The sequence below is a fragment of the Polyodon spathula genome, chromosome 17 (assembly GCF_017654505.1).
Source record: "Polyodon spathula isolate WHYD16114869_AA chromosome 17, ASM1765450v1, whole genome shotgun sequence".
NCBI classification, from domain to species: domain Eukaryota; kingdom Metazoa; phylum Chordata; class Actinopteri; order Acipenseriformes; family Polyodontidae; genus Polyodon; species Polyodon spathula.
The window spans coordinates 28,433,188-28,454,981 of record NC_054550.1 but is presented as its reverse complement, the minus strand read 5'-3'; the positions used below and the strand labels follow the sequence as shown (position 1 = coordinate 28,454,981).

Genomic DNA, 21,794 nt, shown 5'->3' with positions numbered 1-21,794 from the left:
TTTAAAATAAAAATTGGTGGATGTTCACAGACTCCCGAGTGGCGCATCCAGTAAAGGCGCTCTGCGTGAGTGCAGGATGCACCCAAGAATTGTTAAAGAATTGTTAAAGTAAATACAGTATAATCGTAAATCTCGAAAAACTACTCACTTCTAAATCTTTTGTAGTCATTTTTGTATTACTTTAGTATAAATACATGTTAATTTGGATTCATATGTTGTTTTTTTCTGACTTTATGTGAACGAAAAGACACACATTTGCCCGTTTTCCCATTGGAAATAGTGATATTTTGAAATATCACTGTCCTGGTCACAAAAGCAAAGTTTGTGGGGAATAATAGCCATTTTCTATATTTTTGAGGCATAAGCAATTAGGAAATAACACTTACTACCCAGGAACCAAAAAAAAAAAAAAAAATTGTTACACGGTGTAATTTCACTTTTGGAGAAAATAACAAAAAATAATTGGCAACGACTAAATTAAAAAAAATAATAATAATAATAATTGGTGGATGTTCTAATTTTAGCCACATTGTGATGCAGATAAGATCTCCATGGCTACCAGTGCCATCCATTGATGTAGCTCTAAAATCCCCCAAATCAGATTAGAATTTATTCTAACAAGTACAAAGAGGCCCCAGATGTTATTAGAAGGAAAGAGACCCAGAAACAGGGAACTGCAGTTTAAAGCACTGATGTGCACTTTTATTAAACAAAACATAAAATACACACAGGAACAAACAAACAAGGCACAGGGGCCAAAATAAAACATTCAAACAAAATAATACAACCTGGTAGGCTGAGCATTCACCTTCACTACAGCACTTCAAAAATCACAGCACAGACAAAGGATTTTGATTCCCTTATATACATGTGGCCACTCCCCAATTAGCACTCAATTACCGAATTGGGGAATGGCCCCTGACAAACTTACAGAAAACAAACAAAAACACACCATCTACATGTGCTGGGCTTCCGCCCTGCCACAATGCACCACAAAACAGAATGAGGGGGTGCAAGAGGTATTAGAAGTTCTGTCATCTTTGAGAAGAAGCTGGGCTATCAAATAGTTCAAAATAGTTTTTAGTTCAAACGAAAAACACCAGTAAAAATATTTCAGAAACAGACGATTGCAAATGATTGCAAACACCTAAAAAGATATGGGACAGATTAAAAAAAAAAAAAAAAAAGTTAAAATGTCTTTAGCATATTGCTTGCTCTTAAATTTTACCATCTCCCAGTTTCCTTGTTGTTTATTTGTTAAGGCCTTTGTACTGGTCTTAGATGGAAACTGACTGGAATCCTGTTTGTCTCTCAACAGTAGGTCTTATGGCATAAAATGTAATGTTTGTTAAGGTAAAATTCATTTTGTGTTACAGTGCCTTACTAGTACAGTTTTTATTAAGTTATTTGACAAAATAAAGTTTCAACAATAAATATCATCAGGGAGCTGATTAATCTATCTAATGATATTAGATGGCTTTTTGAAACAAATGTTGTGTGCTGTATGTGTGACGGTGTGTAAAATACTATAGCGGTCCTGGGGGGTAGCTCCTGTGAGTCTTACTAAAGGGGAGAGAGTCATGCTAGTCCCCAACCAGCTGGGAGAGTTTGTTGAGTCTGAACAATAGTGTTAGTGATGGGTGGGGTGGGGTTGCTTTGGTTACAGAGTTGTTAGAATTTTCACTCGCATTTCAGCACATGTGATTGGAGGGTTCAAGGGACAGACACAGGAAATAAAGGAGCAAAGTGGGAGCTAGATAGAAACTCTGTTAAGTGACAATACGCATGCATATTGTCCTGATAGACTGGAAGCTACTTGAACTCTTACTGATCATCAGGATTATGTAATTGGTCAAGGCTTGAATTAATTATTTTTTGAAGAAATTGTGGTTTTAAAAACGTATGCCATGAGAGCTCATCAAGACTTTTGGGTTCCCAGTTTTGTCCTTTATCAGATGAATTAATTTGATAGGAGTTAAATAATCCAAAGGCAATGATTTGCACTGTGTTTTGCCCATTTCCCTAAACACTACAGAGTGTTCTGTAACCACAGTACAAATATATTCTTCCTTTTGTGCAATAGTTAAGATGTTCATTTAGGAACTGCAATTGTCATTGTTTGGCGCCCAGCTATAAACATATATCCTTGCAATGATATGATCTACCTAGACCTTTTATCAGAAACAATACTTCATTGCTGAAAAAGTTGCAAGCACTTACTACAAGTTAAAGCTTTGTGTTTATGTGATCTGTACTTCATCTCTAAAAAAAGACTGACCAGATTTTTTTTCTTCCTAAATAAATGCAAACATGCATGTACAAAACACTGAAACAAAAGCATTCCTCAAAATAATTTGCATTGTTCTGTGTGTGTGTGTGCTAATTATCTGGCTGACAAGCCCACTACACTCATGGAGAAAATATGCATGTCCAATTTGTGTGACCTTTTACTGGCAGCCAATGCAATTCACACACTGATTATCTATCACGCAAACTGTTAATAGGTTCTTGTTGTACTACAGTGTGCAGGAGCTCACGTATGCCTGCATACCTCACAGCTCTAAGCACTGTGAATCTAATCCCCCTCCCCTCCACACCCACAATGTATTAATGTACTGTAGAAGTGGTGCAAGCAGTATAACATTTTCAATTACACATAGTGCTGTTAATTATAGTAAAAATCTGATTCAAGCTGTGTTTAACAATTAGGCTAGACTAGAAATTATAAATGAATTCTGAATGTCTACATATTTAGTTATTCAGAAATGTACATGAGGAAGCATATTTCTGACCTTGCTGTGGTCCAGTCTCCCACTGATACACTAGGTATTCAGTTTCTTCCTTTTTGATTTTTAAAGCAGAATTGTGTTGGTTTAAGCAGCCCTCCTGATTAGGAATTAAAGATTACATTATTAAAGATTAAAGAATTAAATTATGTGATGCTTACAGTAAGGTTTGACATTCTAACAGAGGGACATGTGTCAGGTCCTCTTTAGTTTTTTGTTCTGTCATGTTGAGCATTATCCAGATGTCTCAACATGAAAACAAAGTTTTAAAAAAACTGAATGAGTTAAGACAGTAATGGAGCGGGTGCTTTTCCAAATGGGAGTCCAAAATTAAGATTCTGGGTCAGGCCATCTGCCTGTTTGGACTAGCAGGAAAATGATTTAAGTAGGGTTAGCCTTTTGCCTCCAGTAGCGTCTTTTGTAGGATGCGCCTACACTACTAATAATATGAAATTGATTTTCTATTTGTATAATTCCAATCAAAATATTATGGGAAGAAAAAGATTTGCTAGTGGTTGATGTTGTTAAAAAGCTAGGTATTACATCAGATTTGTTTTTCTATAAACAAACTGAGAAATGCATTTCCCTTCTGTAACATACTGAGAATGCAGTCTCCTTCTAAAAATAAAACAGAGCATTAGCTATGCCCAGAAAATGTCATTGAGCCTGGCTACTGAGTTACAGACTGTATCTCAATGACGCAATGAATGCGTTGTGCTATTTTTGGACTCATAATCCAATGGCATAACAAAAGCATTCTGACTTTTTTCTTAGCTATTAAGCCAACATTACACTCAACCTCAATTCCATTTCTGTATTCAATTGTGTAAACACTCAACACTTCTCATCCTTGTCTTTGTGGGACCACCCTCCAGGTTTGGCTGAGGGGGCAATCATGTATAGGCCTGAGCTTTCAGTCTTGCCAAAATGGTACCACATTTACAATGATTTCTGTGATAAAGACTGGACCTGTGTTAAGAACATCTAATTAATGTCACATGTGAGTGACCTGACAAAAAAAATATCTGTCCCTATTTTGAAACAAGTGCAAATTGTAATGTTGTAAAACTAGCAACTAGAGACAGTTAGTTACTAACTTGATGAAGTTTCCTAATGTTCAAATTATTTTAAGTTTAATAACAACAATATAAGTACATGCAAACTAACATATTTCTAACCTAAACCTTGAATTCATTAATAAATTCATGTGAAGTAAACCTATTTTGTTCATATTAGAAACGTGTGCCTACTGATGATAAGGATGTCTGATATTTAAGTTCGAGTACTGCAGTTGTAGATAAAGCGAAAGACCCGTTTGTTTTGTGTTTAATTAAAGACACACAAACAACCATAGCTGTATGCTGGGTATATTGCTTCCTGTTAATTTTTTTGTGCCAGAATTGCCGAACGTTTCAAATAACGACGACAAATCAAAATCTGTCTGCCTTCTTTTGAATCGATGTTCTGTTCGCCTTTGGATACGTGTCCGAACAGAGAGCGCACGCGTGCGAGGGGAATGCTTGAGGTTTGGCGTTTTTTTTTAGCCCTGAAACATGTTATTTTCCACGTACAACACTTGAGCGTGTTATCAACTGAATATTGCTTCAGATTGCAAATGGCAACAGCTTGGAAACCCGACTGTACAGAAAACGCCAAACACGAGTCAGTTGAAAACATGAAAACATTTTTCACAAAGCAAAACCATGAAACGAGCGAGGTGGTCAGAAAGATGGGTAAAGAGGATCAGGACGGGGTTTTGAGCTGGTGTTCTGAAGGAGCGTCTATACAGATTGAATGCACAATAGCAAGCGATTCAAAACCACCACCTTGCCCGCTGAGTAAAACCCATTACAATAAACCTGTTTGTAAAGATCACAAAAGACTCAGTTCTCACAAACTGGTGATACAGTACATATTACCCTGTATGAACGAGTATGGTTTGTGCATAGTGGACAATTTTCTTGGTAACAACTTTGGAGACAACATTTTGCAAGAAGTCATAACCCTTCACGGATGTGGAAAGTTTCAGGATGGAGAGCTTGCAAGTCCAAAGTCAGGCTCAAACAAGTCCATTCGAGGGGATAAAATAATGTGGGTGGAGGGTAACGAACTTGGCTGTGAAAACATAGGCTTTCTCTTGTCGAGAACGGACAAACTCATCACGCATGCCGACGGAAAGCTTGGCCCTTACACTATTAGAGGAAGACACAAGGTTAGTACTGTATTACTCTGCTTGAAACCTGCTGAACACGGTTTTGCTGCAATTTTTTATTTTTTTTAACGCATAAACTGTAGTTTTTTTTAGAGTAGTCTTCTTAGTACTTTATTCTGTTTGACAAAACGACTCAATGTTAGTTTCTTTAAAAGTTGATGGAACAAAAATTTGATACACTTCAATTAAAAATCTGTAAACAGTACTATCTCAATAATAATAATAATAATAATAATAATAATAATAATAATAATGATAATAATAATAATGATAATAAACGATAATAGAGCGATAAAAGATTGATGTGCTCATAATACTTACATTTCTTTGTATACAGTTTCGTCCTGGTAACTAAATTAAACGGCTAAAACCCCATCTACGCGTACGACTGGGATTTGAAATGCTGACTGTATGCATTCTGTGGTACACTAGACTTGTAACACTGTGTCAGGGTAGTAACTTGAGTTTAATGTACATTCATAAATGTACATTCATGGATTTTACAACACTGCTAAAGTAATGTTAATTGCGAATGTTTGCTGGAGACTTCCTACATGTGTCATGCTGTTTACACTGCTTGTGCTACGTGTGGCAGGTTAGTCAGTACATGCTGTTAAGGGCATCTTCAATGGCGGAACCACACCCCTATTAAAAGTTTACTGAGACGCTTTTACAGTTATACGCAGGGGTGTTTTTTTTTTTCAACACTAGGAAAACAAAGACTAGGCATTATTAGTATGGCTCACTAGCCTTTTAATAATGAATAAACATAAAATAGCTACTTGGGAGCAATTTGTTTGCCATAATATGTAGTTTATATTTACACTAAAATGCTTTTGTTTATAAGGATGCCGCCCCCCATGCACATGCGTGAACCATCTTGCAGGTGGATGCCGACACAATTCATTTGCTAAACAAAAATTATGGGCTGATTTGTTGCTATTGAAATTACGTATGTACTTTTGTTTTCCAAGTACACAGTGACATTCAATGTTTCTGTTTCTAATAATTAATTGTGTGACATACTGTAAAAAAAAAAGTGAAATAACCAACAAGAAAAAGTTTGAGCTTTAAATGCAGTACAGCAAAAAAGAAAAAAAAAAACTATATGGAAAATTTGCATCGATTTTGCCTTTCGGTTACAAAGAGAAAATATAGTCCCCACCTACGTATTGACTACCTCACATCCTGCACGTTTCACTCATAATGCATAACAGAAAGCATCTGGCTGTGGTAAGCAAAACAGATAACCTCAGGGAAACCGATAAAGCAGACGGGTAAAACAAAAGCTAGTCATTCTCTAAGTACGTGTGCCTTGTGAAACTGTGAAATCGATGTATCTACTGTATGTACAGTTATTTTCAAATGGTGATATCGTGTAATAGTTTTACACTTGGACACAAACAGGAACCATACCAACACGACATCATTATATTCTGTTGTTGAGTGGGGACAGTTGGAATTAAAATTAACCTCACCACTTTATAATATACATTGAAGCTGCGGCAGTATAAATAATTACGAGGGGAAATGCCGGTACTTGAACACATGGTGAAGTTGGATTTGGAAAAGTTAGCAATGGACTACATTGTGCCCTGTTTGCTGGAACAGGGTTTCTTTTACTTGGACAGTTTTCTTGGAGACGTGGTTGGCCAATGCGTGCTGGATCAGGTTAGAGAAATGCATCGCTCCGGTTTACTACACGATGGGCAATTGGCCGGCTGTCGGACTGGTGTTTCCAAAACTCATATCAGGGGAGATAAGATAGCCTGGGTCAGTGGGACTGAAAAGGGATGCGAATCTATTAGCTTCCTTCTCTCACTGATAGACAGACTTGTGGTTCTGTGCGCTAGGGGATTGGAAAAAAACAATATCAAAGAACGGTCCAAGGTAAGTTGTCATTCATTTTGTTTGTTCTGTGCAACGTCAACGTTTTCTCTGAACAGAGTACAGTAATGCTGTTTGCTTTAGAATAGGCTCAACAACACAAACTCTTAGGGAGACTTGTCGAAGTATCGATTTTATTGCTTTAGCAACATGCTTTTATTGATTTTGAATTGGAATAAATAAACATTAATAAGTAAAGCCTATGCAACAAGCCGGTAAATTTGTTTTCAAGACTGCTCTGCATGGTTAGCTGAAACTTTGGCCCTGAATATCAAGTGTCACCCGACTCGGTCTGTTTTCACACATCATAAAATTAAACACTTTTCTTCTGTTGAATGGTGCAATTTAGATAAACGTTGCAGAATATCTGCAGGTGTAGTGTCAGAAAAATACACTACACCTAGTCAGAAAGTGGTACGCATACCAAATGTGACCTGCGTAATGTCAGCAAGTGGTGCTTTGTCAGATTCTGGTACATGTGCAATCAATTGCGATCTGATGGGTGTTTCGCTAATGTGAAAAGCAGGCACATTTTTCACTTTCTGATGAATGTTTTGCAGCTCTGCATAAGTAATACATACTTATTTAACCCTTTAAAGATGAACCATTTTTCAGTGGGATGCTCTCCCCAGGACCAGACATTTTGTGGCTGTATTTGACTCTGCCTATAAAAATTCACAAAAAAAAAAAAAAAAAGAAATTACAGTAGCATCTTGGAGATGGTGTCTTTTTTTCAGAACACTCTGGGGAACATTATAAAGTACTTCAGAAACCATACACACTTTTCCCTTTTTTTAACACAATATTTATTTTTTTATGTAAAGCAGGAGTGTCTAGGCCTGGTCCTGATTCTGTAGGGCTGCTGTCCCTCCTGGTTTTTGTTCCAGCTGTGTCCTAAATTACTTAACTGGACCAATTATTACCAATTCTTTTTGTAATTAAGTCATTTAGGGTACAGTTGGAACAATATCACATTACAACATATCACATTATAGAATATCACAGATAAGAGCAGTTATAAAGTACACTAAAATCAGTAGAAAATAAGGTAAAATTCAAATAGGAACAAAATAAAGAATACAGTAAGTAAATCATGATGCTGGGTTGCTCTTGTCATGTGTACAGCAGAAATATATTTTCATCTTAAATAGGTCGCCAGCCGAAGGGCAATAACAATAATATGAGAAATCAGTGAAAACCTAAATCAATAAACATTTTTAGGAATTGCCAAGTTTATTATATATATATATATATTATATATATATATATATATATATATATATATATTATATATATATATATATATATATATATATATAGCTTAGATGCTGTTCACAACATTTCAACAAATCATCTTTGTCAAGTTTTGAATTAAACTACAGTCAGTGGTGTAGTGCTATATTTAGAAGTGAGGGGTTGCTGTTGTCAACCCTTACCCCCCACCAAATTCAACATCAGCAATATTAGGAAAACAAACAAACAAACAAACAAACAAAACCAATAGATATAAAATCAGCAGTATCTGTGCATATCTCTGTTCTCTAGTTTCAAAGTTCCTCATCAGTGGTGAAAACTACCAAACTGATCACTGCTAGTACGTGACATTTCACACTTGGTGGTTCGTTTTTTTTCTGTTAAGTTAGACAGGATGCTGGTTATCCGCCAACAGGACAAAGAGTATTCCCTCACGGGTGAGCAGTGGAGTATCACTCACTAGTGTGGGGAGGGTTGCACCACCTTGGGCTGGTTGTAACATGCTTTCATTTTTATTTTTCTAATGTATTCTATCTGATATTAGAATCTTTCAATCCTAAATAAAAAAAAGAAGAAAAGCTGATATTTACTTATTTAATGTGTTTGTACAGAATTTGTGGGGGTTTAAACATTTTCATAAAGCAGCCCATACAATTCTAGTTTGTGTTTGTGGTATATGCAGTAAGGTTAGTATCCCTTTTACTGCTAAGGACTAAGTTGTGTTATTGTAAACACATTGTTAGGTTTTATGAACTTTTGAAAGATAAACAACTTTCATGGCAGAGAAAATCAGTAGAAAAATATATATCAAAGGTGCAAACTGTAAATTTGGTTGCACCAAGTTGATATAAAAGTTTATCTTTAAACATTTGTCTGTCTTGAGATGCTTTTGTGTGTTTTAAAGCCAAACTGTGTTGTCTTGACATTGAATGATGTATCTGAGAGGTGCCGTGCTGTGAAGTTAGTGCTTTACTTTAAAAAGCCTCACGCTCCGCACGTAGCATCGTCATTAAACCATCAGCATGCTGGCAAGAAGCCAGCATCCTTCAACTAAGGGACTGTACTGCTAAATTGCAACTGGTGTGTCTGTTAAAGTGCTCCTTCATTAAGTGTTTACATGTTCTAGTAATGACAAGCTAAATATGTTTATCCTGAGTGGAAGCAATTAATGACATGGGCACTTCGCTTCAGATTTCCGAAGTGCTTGTTGTTTCCAAAATAAGTCAGCTGGAACAGTTCTTAGTCATTATTGCAAATCTTCAGTTAATGTTCTTTTTTTTTATTTGATGGTGTTGCAATGTGAAATGTTTCTTGTGAATCATGGCTGAAAGCTAAATCAAGTTTCTGTCTCAAAACCATTTGGGCTTAGTTCCAATAGGGTCTGGAGTGTTTTTTCTTTCTTCTCAGTGACAGATAAGAAGACAATTCCCAAAAAGTAATGAATAAAAAAAAAAAAAAAAATTCTATTCCACTGCTTACATGTATGGTGAACTAGGACTGCCTACAAGGATGCTTTTGAACAGTTTCAGTTTTTTTGCTGCAAAGTTTAACCCGTTTGACCTGTGGGACAGTTCTCATAAAGATGAGGTTAGCACGCACATACAGCTCTTCAAGAGGATCAATCCCATACAGTTCCTTTTAATATTACAGATTAAGCAAACTGACTGGCGATAGATACAAAGTAATAAGTGACTTTGCTATGTTATCTGTTTACAGTTGTTTTTTGCCATTATTTTACCGAAATTTAAGATTTGACAGATCTTAATAGTGTTCTTAGTTACATGGTCTCTAATGTAAGATGCTGTCTCACTGATGTTAAGTTAGGCAAGTTTTAAGGGATGTCATATTGATATCTGCTGTCATTAAAGCAGCATGCAGCAGAGCTTCACTAAGGCGTCAAATGTCATGTGTTTAGTAAAGTCAATATTACAACATTTACTCAACAAATTCAGTGTCAGTTTTAAGAACCTTTTGCAGTTTCTTGTTAAGTGCGAGAGCTGCAGAGCTTGGATGTCTATGAATGAAAATTTGTACAGCTTCAAAATGCCAGGGAATCGAAACAGGAAGTTATGTATTTTATATATATATATATATATATAATTTTATACGAAACTGTTCCCTCATATAACCTCCCAAACCCCCCACTTAGTGTCTTAAGTTACACAAGACATTAAGCATTTTTTCAAATGGTTTCTTCTTAAATACATTTAGTATCACAAGGAAACTGAAAATTTGTATTACCAGATCCAACCTGTCAGCACATCTTAAACCCGGTTTCGTGCACCTCATTGCAAAATTAAGGAAGTTAGCATAATTTCTTTCTTTTTTTTGTGGGACACATATGTCCCTTGTACCTTAAAGGTTTAATAAATCTATGAGCATAATCATTTGCTAGTGCCATGTCAAGCAAACACACTAGAAACTAAATAGAAGCTGTCCTGTATAAACTTTCCACACTGTCTCCAGTCTGGTGTGTGGGGAGATGCAGAATGATTTACTGTTATTGTTTGTGGCAAATGAAAATTACTCTTGCTATCATTAGAGGTTGCAATGAGTAATGGGGTTTTATGTTTTCTTTTTGTTATTTTTGCATTTCTTTTCATAAGGATCTGTGTTCTGTGATTCACTTTACGGCTTGTGTTTTAGATGCACATTGCAGTGGGTAAAGCTATCAATAAGTGGCATTCTAGGTTTTGAAACTGCCATCAACCTAGATTGAGTGCTTACAGTTGCTCTGTTTGAAGAGTGGTGTCTAAAGAGTGGATTATCAGTGGCAGCTGAGTAGATCTGTGGCTTTTAAGTCATGGCTGGGAGCATGTAGGGCTCGGCGAAATCCAAGGCGTAGAGTCAGTAAGCCTGTGCTGATAAATACTTCTTGCTGCCTACATTCATTTTGTATTTTTATCATATAAAATCCCCAGTCATTTCTATCAACCACATGACTTAATTCCAGAGGGATACATTTTGGTGGCTTGATTTACTTGTACCACATGTTCTGCTGATTACGAAAACACGTTCCAAATGTGATCTTTTTTTCTGTTTACAAAATATATTTGATATTTGATATCTTGATATCTATTTGATAATAAAAAAAATATTAAAACAACTGCTGTAATTTAAGATTTAGGGGTTATATAAACCATGATGTTCTGAATTTGCAGAAGATTATTGTGGTTAGCCACATTTTACACTGAATGAAAAATCTGCTTACAGTAGTAGTGTTACAATAGAAGTTTTGATGTCAATTTGATATTTGCTATAATAATAATAATAATAATAATAATAATAATAATAATAATAATAATAATAATAATAACACTATGTAACACAATTTGTTCCTGGGTAGTAAGTGTTATTTCCTAATTGCTTATGCCTCAAAAGTATAGAAAATGGCTATTATTCCCCACAAACTTTGCTTTTGTGACCAGGATAGTGATGTTTTGAAATTTACCTATTTCCAATGAGAAAACGGGCGAATTTGTGTCTTCTCGTTCACATAAAGTCAGAAAAAAACAACATATGAATCCAAATTAACATGGATTTATACTAAAGTATTACAAAAATGACTACAAAAGATTTAGAAGCGAGTAGTTTTTTCGAGATTTACGATTATACTGTAAATCACCTTCACGAATCAGCCCCCAAATGTAGTCTCCCATCATGTTCTCGTTATACTGTCCTTGGTAGCGGCGTTCAAAGTCCAGTATATCCTGGTGGAAGAGCTCGCCTTGCTCCTCCGAGTACGCTCCCATGTTCTCCTTGAATTTATCAAGATGATCATCAAGGATATGGACTTTGAGGGACATCCTACAGCCCATTGTGCCGTAGTTCTTCACCAGAGTCTCAACCAGCTCCACATAGTTTTCGGCCTTGTGATTGCCCAGGAAGCCCCGAACCACTGCGACAAAGCTGTTCCAAGCCGCTTTCTCCTTACTAGTGAGCTTCTTGGGGAATTCATTGCACTCCAGGATCTTCTTTATTTGTGGTCCGACGAAGACATTGGCTTTGACCTTTGCCTCAGACAGCTTAGGGAAGAAGTCTTGAAGGTACTTGAAGGCTGCCGACTCCTTACCTAGAGCTCTGACAAATTGTAAATAGGTAAAATAGGTAAATTTCAAAATATCACTGTCCTGGTCACAAAAGCAAAGTTTGTGGGGAATAATAGCCATTTTCTGTACTTTTGAGGCATAAGCAATTAGGAAATAACACTTACTACCCAGGAACCAAAAGAAAAATAATAATAATTGTTACACGGTATAATAATAATAATAATAATATAATAATAATAATAATAATAATAATATTTTAAATGCTACATCATTGTCACAGGGAACTTTGATACAGTACATTTGAATGTTTAAAACATGTTGTACATAATTGGTAAACCTCTTACACAGGTTTTATATTACTAGTTTAACCTTTTATGAAAAAATGTGTGTGCTTGTTCACAGATCTAAATCTTCTTTTTTTTTATTCTTCTTGTTGCAGGCAATGGTAGCTTGTTACCCAGGTAATGGAACTGGTTACGTGAAACATGTAGACAACCCTAATGCTGATGGGCGCTGTGTTACGTGTATTTATTATCTCAATAAGAACTGGGATGCAAAGGTAAGGCAATTATATTTGCTGTACATTTACAAATATTAATTCATTTTGGGTGTCTTTCAGTTTGTTGGATAATAAGTTTTAATTGGCTAATTTGTAAGGCTTCTGTTTCCGTACCCCCTGTCCTTACAGAATTGTTAAACAATTTATATGCATTGAAATAATATCACACTTGTTTGTTTGTATTTAGAACATAATAAAGAATGTTGGTTTACGATTTACCATAACAGCCTTTTTAATAATATTTTAAATTGTTTCTTCCTTCCAGCAGCAACAGAAATAAGCAATTTAAACATATCCCCAATTAAAAAGACATTCAGAGATGCACAAGGTTAAAACCAAGCAGCTGGAAAGTTCTAGCTTTGCAATCAACTGCAGTTTACTATGGCTTATTGTTACTGCAACTAACCCATATGATTTTAATAACTTTTTTTTGGTGATAAAGACTGTTGTATTAAAGTCTTTAAGTTAATAAAAGCATAGTTCTCATCTAACACTAAACGCTTCAGTAAAAGATCAAAACAGAACTTTAAAAGTTACCAGAGTTAAGTAGAAATCAGTTGTTTTATATGCTTCATTTTTTTAGTTTTTCAACATTGAGCTTCTCTATGGATGCTGAAAAGGTTCACTCCAGAAGTGTTTTTATTGCACATGGCAATGACTATTGAAGAGATTGTCTCATTCTGGATGTAGTTTAGTCCTAACATACTGTATGCTGTTGTGTGCTTTGCAGGTAAACGGTGGTATTCTGAAAATATTCCCAGAAGGAAAGTCCTATGTAGCAGATATTGAACCAATTTTTGACCGATTATTGTTTTTCTGGTCAGATAGAAGAAATCCACATGAAGTCCAGCCTGCTTACACAACGAGGTAAATTATAGACACACACAATCTGGAAAACAGCCCTCATTTTCAGTAGAGTTCTCTGTCAGTTTCAGTTTACAGTGTTATTATGTGAAATGTTTTGGGATTTTTTTTTTTTTTTCTGATTGAAAGCAAATTATGGTAATTGTTGTTATAATAATTTCGTAGCAGTAAACAAAATTCTAAGTGTGGAGCTGCTTGATATAGTATCTTGTGATACAAAAAAAGGAAAAGTAAATAAATGACTGCTGCTTATGTAGTAGGGAACTGTTTGTCAACTGCAGATTTTCATACATGTATGTGTATATATATATATATATGTGTGTGTGTGTATATATATATATATATATATAGATATATATATATATATATATATATATATATATATATCATATCTATATATATTATATATATATATATATATATATATATATATATATATATATATATATATATATGTATGTATATTTATTTATTTATTTATTTTTAGGTATGCCATTACTGTGTGGTATTTCGATGTAGAGGAAAGAGCTCAAGCTAAAAAGAGATTCAGAGACTTAACAGGTAAGTTTGCTAAACATTTCAGCAAATACACATATAGCTAGAGTTTTACTATTATAGGAAAAACATGAAAACATGAAAATACTCTTGTGGACATAAGAAGTGGCACATGTTGAGATCATTCAATACCTAACCCCAAATGTGAAATTTTTAGAGTTGTTGTGAGGTGACATATAAGGGTTTTCAATGCATATCTTTATACGTTTGGTGTCATTTAGCAGGGATAGAAATAAGACTCCTATTGCGTAGCTGTTTCACCCATTCCAGGTTTTAATACATGCTTGATTAGCCACAGTGTATTGGTAACAAGCACAGATGAGTCTTATTAAACTTGTGGTAAAAATGAATGGTTCAAACTGCTATGCAATGGAAGTCTTCTTTCTATCCCTGTTTAGATCATTTTCTAACCATACACTGAATTATAAGGTTCAGGAGCTAGACAAATAGAAATTGTCATTTTTGCATCCTAATTCAGTCTTGCATGCAGTATGATTCATTACTGTACATGTTTGTTTTGCAAATGAATGAGACCACACAATTTAAACATTTTTAAGATATATTGTGTGAAAACAGTTGATCTGACTCGCCTAACTATTTTTTTTTCATTGGCTACAGATTTTCAGAGTAGTGTTTGTTGTTTATGGGAAATGTTTAAATGATTTCTGTGTGTACATGAACAGGCTGTTTTTCTGATATATGTATTGACTGTGCTTGTTCTTATTTTATTTCTGTTCCTGGTAGCGTCTTCACAAGAGAGAAGTTTTGCTTCATGATATGAATGGACCGCAACAAATACATCTTCAGAAGACGTGTACTAAATCATGAGATCCAAAAATAACAATCCAGCTTTTTAGTTGTGTCTTTCAAACCAGCGTTTGTCCTTGTTTCTTTTGCATGTTTGAACTGCACTAATGGTACAGACTACAACTTTATTTGCAGTGCAGTGTTGATAAAGTCCAAACAGGCTTCTGTTTTAAAAAGGGAATATAAACAGACACAGTCTGCGACCAACCTCGTCTCTACAAGCATCTTCAAACAAAGTATATGTGGTTTATATGTGATTGCTGTGAACAGTTTAACTCTGCAGAGACATTAATATATATATATATATATATATATATATATATATATATATATATATATATATATATGTGTGTGTGTGTGTGTGTGTGAGTGTGTGTTTGTTTCGACTTTTTAGTATTGCAGTGGTAGAATTTGTAAAGTGCATACACAAAGTTAATTTTTTGAGGCAAAAGTTCCAGTCTTTGAAAAGTTATCATAATGGACCAGATTCAGTAATCATTTGCTCCAGACTGTGATAATGGGCCAAATTCTCTAAGCATTGTATTTTTTTGGGTGAATTGTGCTCTACCATGTGACCCTAATTACTATCTTAGATTGTTTTTGTTTGTGTTGCAAACATCTGTCTGAGTAATTCTGTTTGTATTGCACATACCATGCAAAACCAAAATAATGCATGAATTATTGAGACTGTGATATACTTAAAAATCATTTCATAACCACATTGTATATAGTTTGCCCACTTTTAAAATACTATAAACATTGCATAAAATACTTGTATACATTTTGGGTGTCTTTTTGTAAAGCTTGAATCATGGTGTAATTAATATAATGTTCCTTAAAGCTCGATGCCAGCTTGCATGCTGGACAGCAATGCTGGCAGGTTAGAATATATATATATATATATATATATATATATATATATATATGTGTGTGTGTGTGTGTGTGCAAAAACTGTGGTGAAAGTAAACTGGCTTTCTTTAAAACATGATATTGTCAGTATTCAGGAACATGTTTTTGGAATTTAAAAGTAGTTTTTTGCACAAAAGATGTTTTGGGTTTTTCGTTGAATTCTTTTGCATGATAACAGCTCAACATACTGGCATAAAGGTGTCTACCAAATACAGAAATAATAATAATAATAATAATAATACTGAATGCCTTTGCTACACCGCAGACAAACAAGCGTTGAGTAAAACTGTTTTTAAACTTCCTTTTTTCGATTCAAAAGATTTGTTACCTTTATCAAATAAAAATGCATTTCTAAAATGTGTTTAGCTGAAGCATTTGCCAGCCCAACTTGGTGTCTTGTAGTTTTACATCTGAATACAGTATTATGAGTTTCAAGTTATGGATGAAAAAAGAAGAGATCACAGTGGACAGCTGTAAATATTTTCAAGGCTTTGTTTAAGAGAGAGATGCACAGGAGTTTCAGGCAGTGGCTAGACAGTGGTCTTCTTTTTAGAGTTACAGTAATTCAACTATTTTCACTGGTTTGGGCATTAAATGCCTTCTGCTTTGAGCTACACATTTGGGTCTCGGCATGGGCGACAACAAAGTGAGTGTCACAGACTGGGAAATACCCTGTCATACGCGACCCATTCAAACAAAGTTAAGTCAGTATCAGAGTAGAATACTGCTGATCTCCTTTTCAACCTCTGTGAGATTTGTAAACACAGTGATGTACTTTGTTCTAAAAACGCAGACACTAACCAAAAGTAATAAAGCATTACCAGATAGTGTAACCTTGGTAGCTAAGCATGAATAAAGGTCACAGTGCTTGAACACACTAACTGTAATTACAGATGGAAGCGGAAGCAACTAGAGATCTAATTGATACGATCAAAAATGGACTACAGCAATCATATTCAAGCACACCCGGTTTCTTGTAGCATCTAATAATTATTGATATCTCTGATTACTGGTCCTGTTATAACGAAATACAGTTAATATTCACGAAACTATTCTAGTCTATCAAGGAAAGTTTTATGAATATTTATTAAACACAGAAAAAACAGACACAAAGACTTTTTTTAAAACAATCCGAAGCTATGTGAACAGGGTCATATTTCTCAAAAACATAAATAAATTCCAGTAGTTCTGGGTCTTTCCAGTGAGTTTCTTATGCATTTTTTTCATCTGTGCAAGATCGCCCTCTACTGGGATCAAATTATACGTGTCGCATATAGAATTGGACAAAATGTTAAAGGAATTATTATTTATATATATATATATATATATATATATATATATATATATAATATATATATATATATATATATATATATATTCATGGCTTTAAAATGTATTTACTTTTTACTCATTAGCATAAGAACTCTTTCTGGCCAGTGCCTCATCATTTTTCTGTATATTGTTTAGTTGTCCAGACCTTATTTTCACATTGACTGGTGAAGTCTGCTTAACCTGCCACCGCGCTGTGTTACAGGTAACAGGATGCCACCTGAAACATGAACTATGCTGCGCATAGGACTTTACGTACTATCTGGTGGATCCTAATACATTCGGCACAAGAAGTGAATCTACTGTGTTGTGGCAGAATACATGGGTTCACCCTTTTATTTTAAAGCCTGAGTTATTGCTGTTTGGTGCTAGTTCAGTCTAAATAAACTAGCTCTTGTTTCACTCTAAACACACATATATATATATATATATATATTATATATAATATATATCGCTATATAATATATATATATATATTATATATACTGTTCTTGTTCGAGGCTGTGGAGTCTATTAATTGATCTAAAAACCACTAGTATTTAAAGTATTGGACCCAGAATAAGGAAAAGCAAACGTACAATAGTGCAGGTATAGGAAGGTTTACATTTTATGATTGAAGTGATGGCAGTGTTTAGAACTGTCACTGTTTAGATTAATTGAATAGACCCCTATATGCACTTAACATGCTATTTGCCTAAGAAGCTATTGTGTTATGTTGTTGGAAGTCATTTCCAGCCAGGATCGAACATAGGAGTGGCACCACCACGTGGCTGAAAGACGTTACTACAAGGTACTTCGCAAGAACATACTGTGCAGTAGAGATTACCAACCCTTTGGAAGAATGTGTGCATAACTTTTAAGTCATATACACCAGTATGACAAGTTAATTATGTCAGAAAACAGATTTTATTCGCTACATCCTCACAGATTTATCAATATATTAGAATCTGAATGTTTTTTTGCTTTTATTTTTGTGCAAAAATAACTAAAACACGTTTTGATTTAAAGACATTATTTGTGCACTGTTATTAATTTATTACTGTAAGCCCTTTTATACTAGTTATGCATTTAATAAATACGTATTCAAACTATTTGATTTTGAATGCTGAAATATTCCTTAAGTTTCAATTTAAATTGAATTTGAATACAAAAACATAGTCTTCCTCAGTGCAGTTTGAAACTAAAATAATTTGGACCGACACGTAGAAAGGAGACAGGAAATATTAGGTTCAAATCCAGCATTCTTACCGATTTACTGTGTAGCCTGCATCTATCTCTGAAACCCTTACAACAGTTATTATTAACATTATCACCTGTAGCATATATTGGTAACAGTAAAAATGTGGCAAAGCGAAATAAGAAATATTAAAGGGGCAGTAATCCAGAAAAGAGCAAGTGTTTCTGTTTTCATAAACAGGAATGTTAAAGGCACCAAATAAATGATAATAGAGGATGAATATGTTAATATGAAACATCTTGATAGACGATAAAGTACAGTATTCATTCAAACTGTACCAGGAAAAAGGCCTTGGGTTTCATATTGTTGCAGTGAAACTAAGAAGTAAAGACTCCAATGACAGCCCACAAAACCTACCAGTCATTATTATTATTATTAGCTAAATTTGTTTGAATCTTTTTTCTGTTTTTATTGATGCCCTTCCCTGTACCTTTGCTCTAGGATTTGCATACAATCACATCAGTATCAACTTCCAAATTTGAGCAGCAATGAACAAGAGAGAAAAGAAAAGCTGTGTCTTTCGAGAAGGGAAAGAAAGCCCATACCCACGAATAGATTCTGACAGGCGTCCTTGTGTTAATGATCTGTGTGTGCTAGGCTGTGGAAATTCAGCAATATGTAAATGAAACCGTGGCCCGCACCAAGGGAAAGGGCCTTGAGGCTGTAGGAAATGTGAATACAAATGAAATGCTATATATTGTTCAATGGCTTAACATCGTCTTTCTTTAAAGACACCCCAAACAAGCTATGTGTGTATTTCATTAAACAAATACTGACTCCACTAGAAAACTGTCCTGCAGAAGAGCAGAACTAAAATTTACACTATATATCATCCATGTTTTATTAATGTTTATTTTAAATTATTATTTTTTCTGTTGCAAGGGCAAACTGTAAATTGTTTTTGTCTTTATATAACAATGCTACAAAACAACACTCATGACTTAAAAATAAATTCAGACACCAATACACCAATGTATTTGAATATATTCGTTCAATGATTCAACAGCTGAAAATCCTATATATTTAAAACCTTGAACTTGCTTGAAGACCTTGGCATCCAAGGCTTTCAAATTCACTTGTTCTCAATCCTTGAAACTATTTAAATGTGGAATATGTTTGAAAAGGACCAAGCCCATTAGCAAAATGTTCCAGTTTGTAAACGGAAGTACCCTTGTTTGCTCAGCAGATGTCATCTTTGCTCTAATTGTCCAACAAGGGGAAAGTTGCATTTAAGCAATTGATATTCAAAATTACACATAGAGCTCTGTAGTGCATTTCAGTCAATAGGTAAGACAGGGATTTATTTTGAATATTTTCTGTAAGTTAAAGGTAGAAAAAAGCTCAATGGAAGAGACAGGGCTTGTTTTGGTTCACGTTTCTGTTTCAGTTGTATTTGTGGATGGCAAAAGTTCTTACAAAGTTAAAACATTATAAATTAGTTAAAGGGTTAGAGAAACTCTAAATCTTTCTATATAAAAAGTAAACAGGTAATATTTTGGAGGTATCCATTCTTTTTTTTTTTTTAATCAAAAGTGGGGTGGTGGGGGGGTGGATGGGGCAATTGCATCTCAATTCCCCGACCTCAGGTCTGCTGCAGCAACCTCATCCTCGCTCTGGGGGGTCCTCACCACTGTGCGCCAGAGGGGACCCCCGGCCACACTATCCTGTCGCAGCTCCTGCTCTAATCTTATATATATATATTTGTCAAAGATTACATGCATTATATAATTGATATATAGCCAACTATGCCTACAGTATGTTTGTAAAGCGCTAAAGCACTGAACAGGGGAAGTTAATATGCTACCCCTGTTTTTTATTAGTAAATATTTATTTATTTTAATCTCTCACTCCTACCCCACTGCCCTTTATTCTTTGCCAGAAATGTGGCAATGGAAGCAGGCATGTGTTTTGATTCATGGTCAGACTGGAACAACAGACCGCTGCCCACTGGCTTCCTGGCACTTAGCGGCTTCTTGGACTCAAAGATACCCTTGTACATGAAACGAGTCATTGTTAATTCAGTAAGTAATTGTGCACAAACTGACCCATTGTTTCTTTAAAGTCCAGTTTTCCTACCCACTGGGAGCTTATACAACCCCAATAAGAACAGCATAGACATCAGGTGCTGGTCCTAGCAGGCCTCCTGTGGTACCTGTCAAAATACGAACTTTCTCATCACTTTGGAATTCTTTTAATTACGGCTTTTCATTTCATTCATTGTGCTTCAAAAGAGACTTGCTTGCTCATAGGATCTTGACAGAGTGCTAACTGTATTCGAACCACCTTGGCCCCACTACATGAACAACGCGGCTGTACTATACTAGACCATAAACTAAACATTTATGGTAAATGAAGGATGCACTTTCCTTCAGTTCATGCATGTTTCAACCAGTGCTGGTTAAAATAAAACTTTGTTAATCAGAGTTTTGTAAAATTATCATTGTAACAGAATGGATTGAGGCAATTTTGATTGCGTTTTTCCTTTTCTTTTAATCAGGTGTATTGTTTTATAAAGCAATAGCAGAAAGCATGTAATACAGTTCTGGTATTGCTAAGCCCAACAGTATACAGATTTTCTCATGTTGAGAAAATAATAATTATAATATAAATAAAAGATATACAGAGCAATAAATATGTTGTAATGCTGTGTTGACTTGTTTGTTTTAAAATGAAATGTGTTGATTTTAGCTAGCAGGTGCTAATGCATTGTGTGGCTGCACTTGATACAGCTATTTAAAGGTGTCTATTGTAAGGGGAAGAGTATGTAATGGTAGGTCAATATAATAGACAGTAAGCAATGGTTTTCGTGTGCTCAGTACCTGTTTTAATGACTGAACGTAAGACTAAAAAATAAAGACAAGAGGGTCTAAAACATATTATTTATTATATTCAGAAATTACATTCTATTTAATTATAGAAAAATAAAAGGATTGTACAAATATAACCTATGAGGCTGTGTCTTTATTTAATCACCAAATTAAGGCACTATCCACTTTCTGATGTTCAGTACAAAGGAGGTAAAGGAGGGTGCTATGCATGAAGAGTTTTTTTTTTTTGGTTTTGTTTTGCTTACAATAGTCATTTTCAACTCTGATAAATAGCACCACAAGGAATCAATTGAAGGAAAGAAAGAGGTTTGGATCTCTCCATTAACTATTTTATCCTATCAACAGGGTATGTTTTTTTTTTTTTTTTTTTTTAAAGAAAACTAAAGTTTTTAGGTAAAAAAAATAATTTGCTTTTTTAAAATGCAGTTCCCATTATGTGAATAGCTTTCTTTCTCATGTAAAAAAAGACATAACACATTCAACTAGAAAGCATTTGATACACATTGCAGTAGTCATAT

General features: G+C 34.8%; 1 protein-coding gene across 3 annotated transcripts; it reads left to right on the top strand.

The window, feature by feature from the left end:
* The first annotated feature begins 3,976 nt into the window (after positions 1 to 3,976).
* Positions 3,977 to 15,250, top strand: egln3 (egl-9 family hypoxia-inducible factor 3). 3 transcript variants are annotated; one of them, XM_041276636.1, is made up of 5 exons: positions 4,117 to 4,998; positions 12,628 to 12,747; positions 13,478 to 13,614; positions 14,099 to 14,172; positions 14,911 to 15,250. In XM_041276636.1, exons 1-5 carry the CDS (start codon positions 4,246 to 4,248, stop codon positions 14,940 to 14,942), a joined length of 1,116 nt encoding a protein of 371 aa, XP_041132570.1. In that variant the 5' UTR covers positions 4,117 to 4,245; the 3' UTR covers positions 14,943 to 15,250. The 3 variants fall into 3 exon arrangements, with proteins under 3 accessions (XP_041132571.1, XP_041132570.1, XP_041132572.1); XM_041276638.1 differs by lacking the exon at positions 4,117 to 4,998 and adding an exon at positions 6,035 to 6,888; XM_041276637.1 differs by lacking the exon at positions 14,911 to 15,250 and having other exon boundaries at positions 3,977 to 4,998; positions 13,572 to 13,614; positions 14,099 to 14,145.
* Positions 15,251 to 21,794: the final 6,544 nt, after the last annotated feature.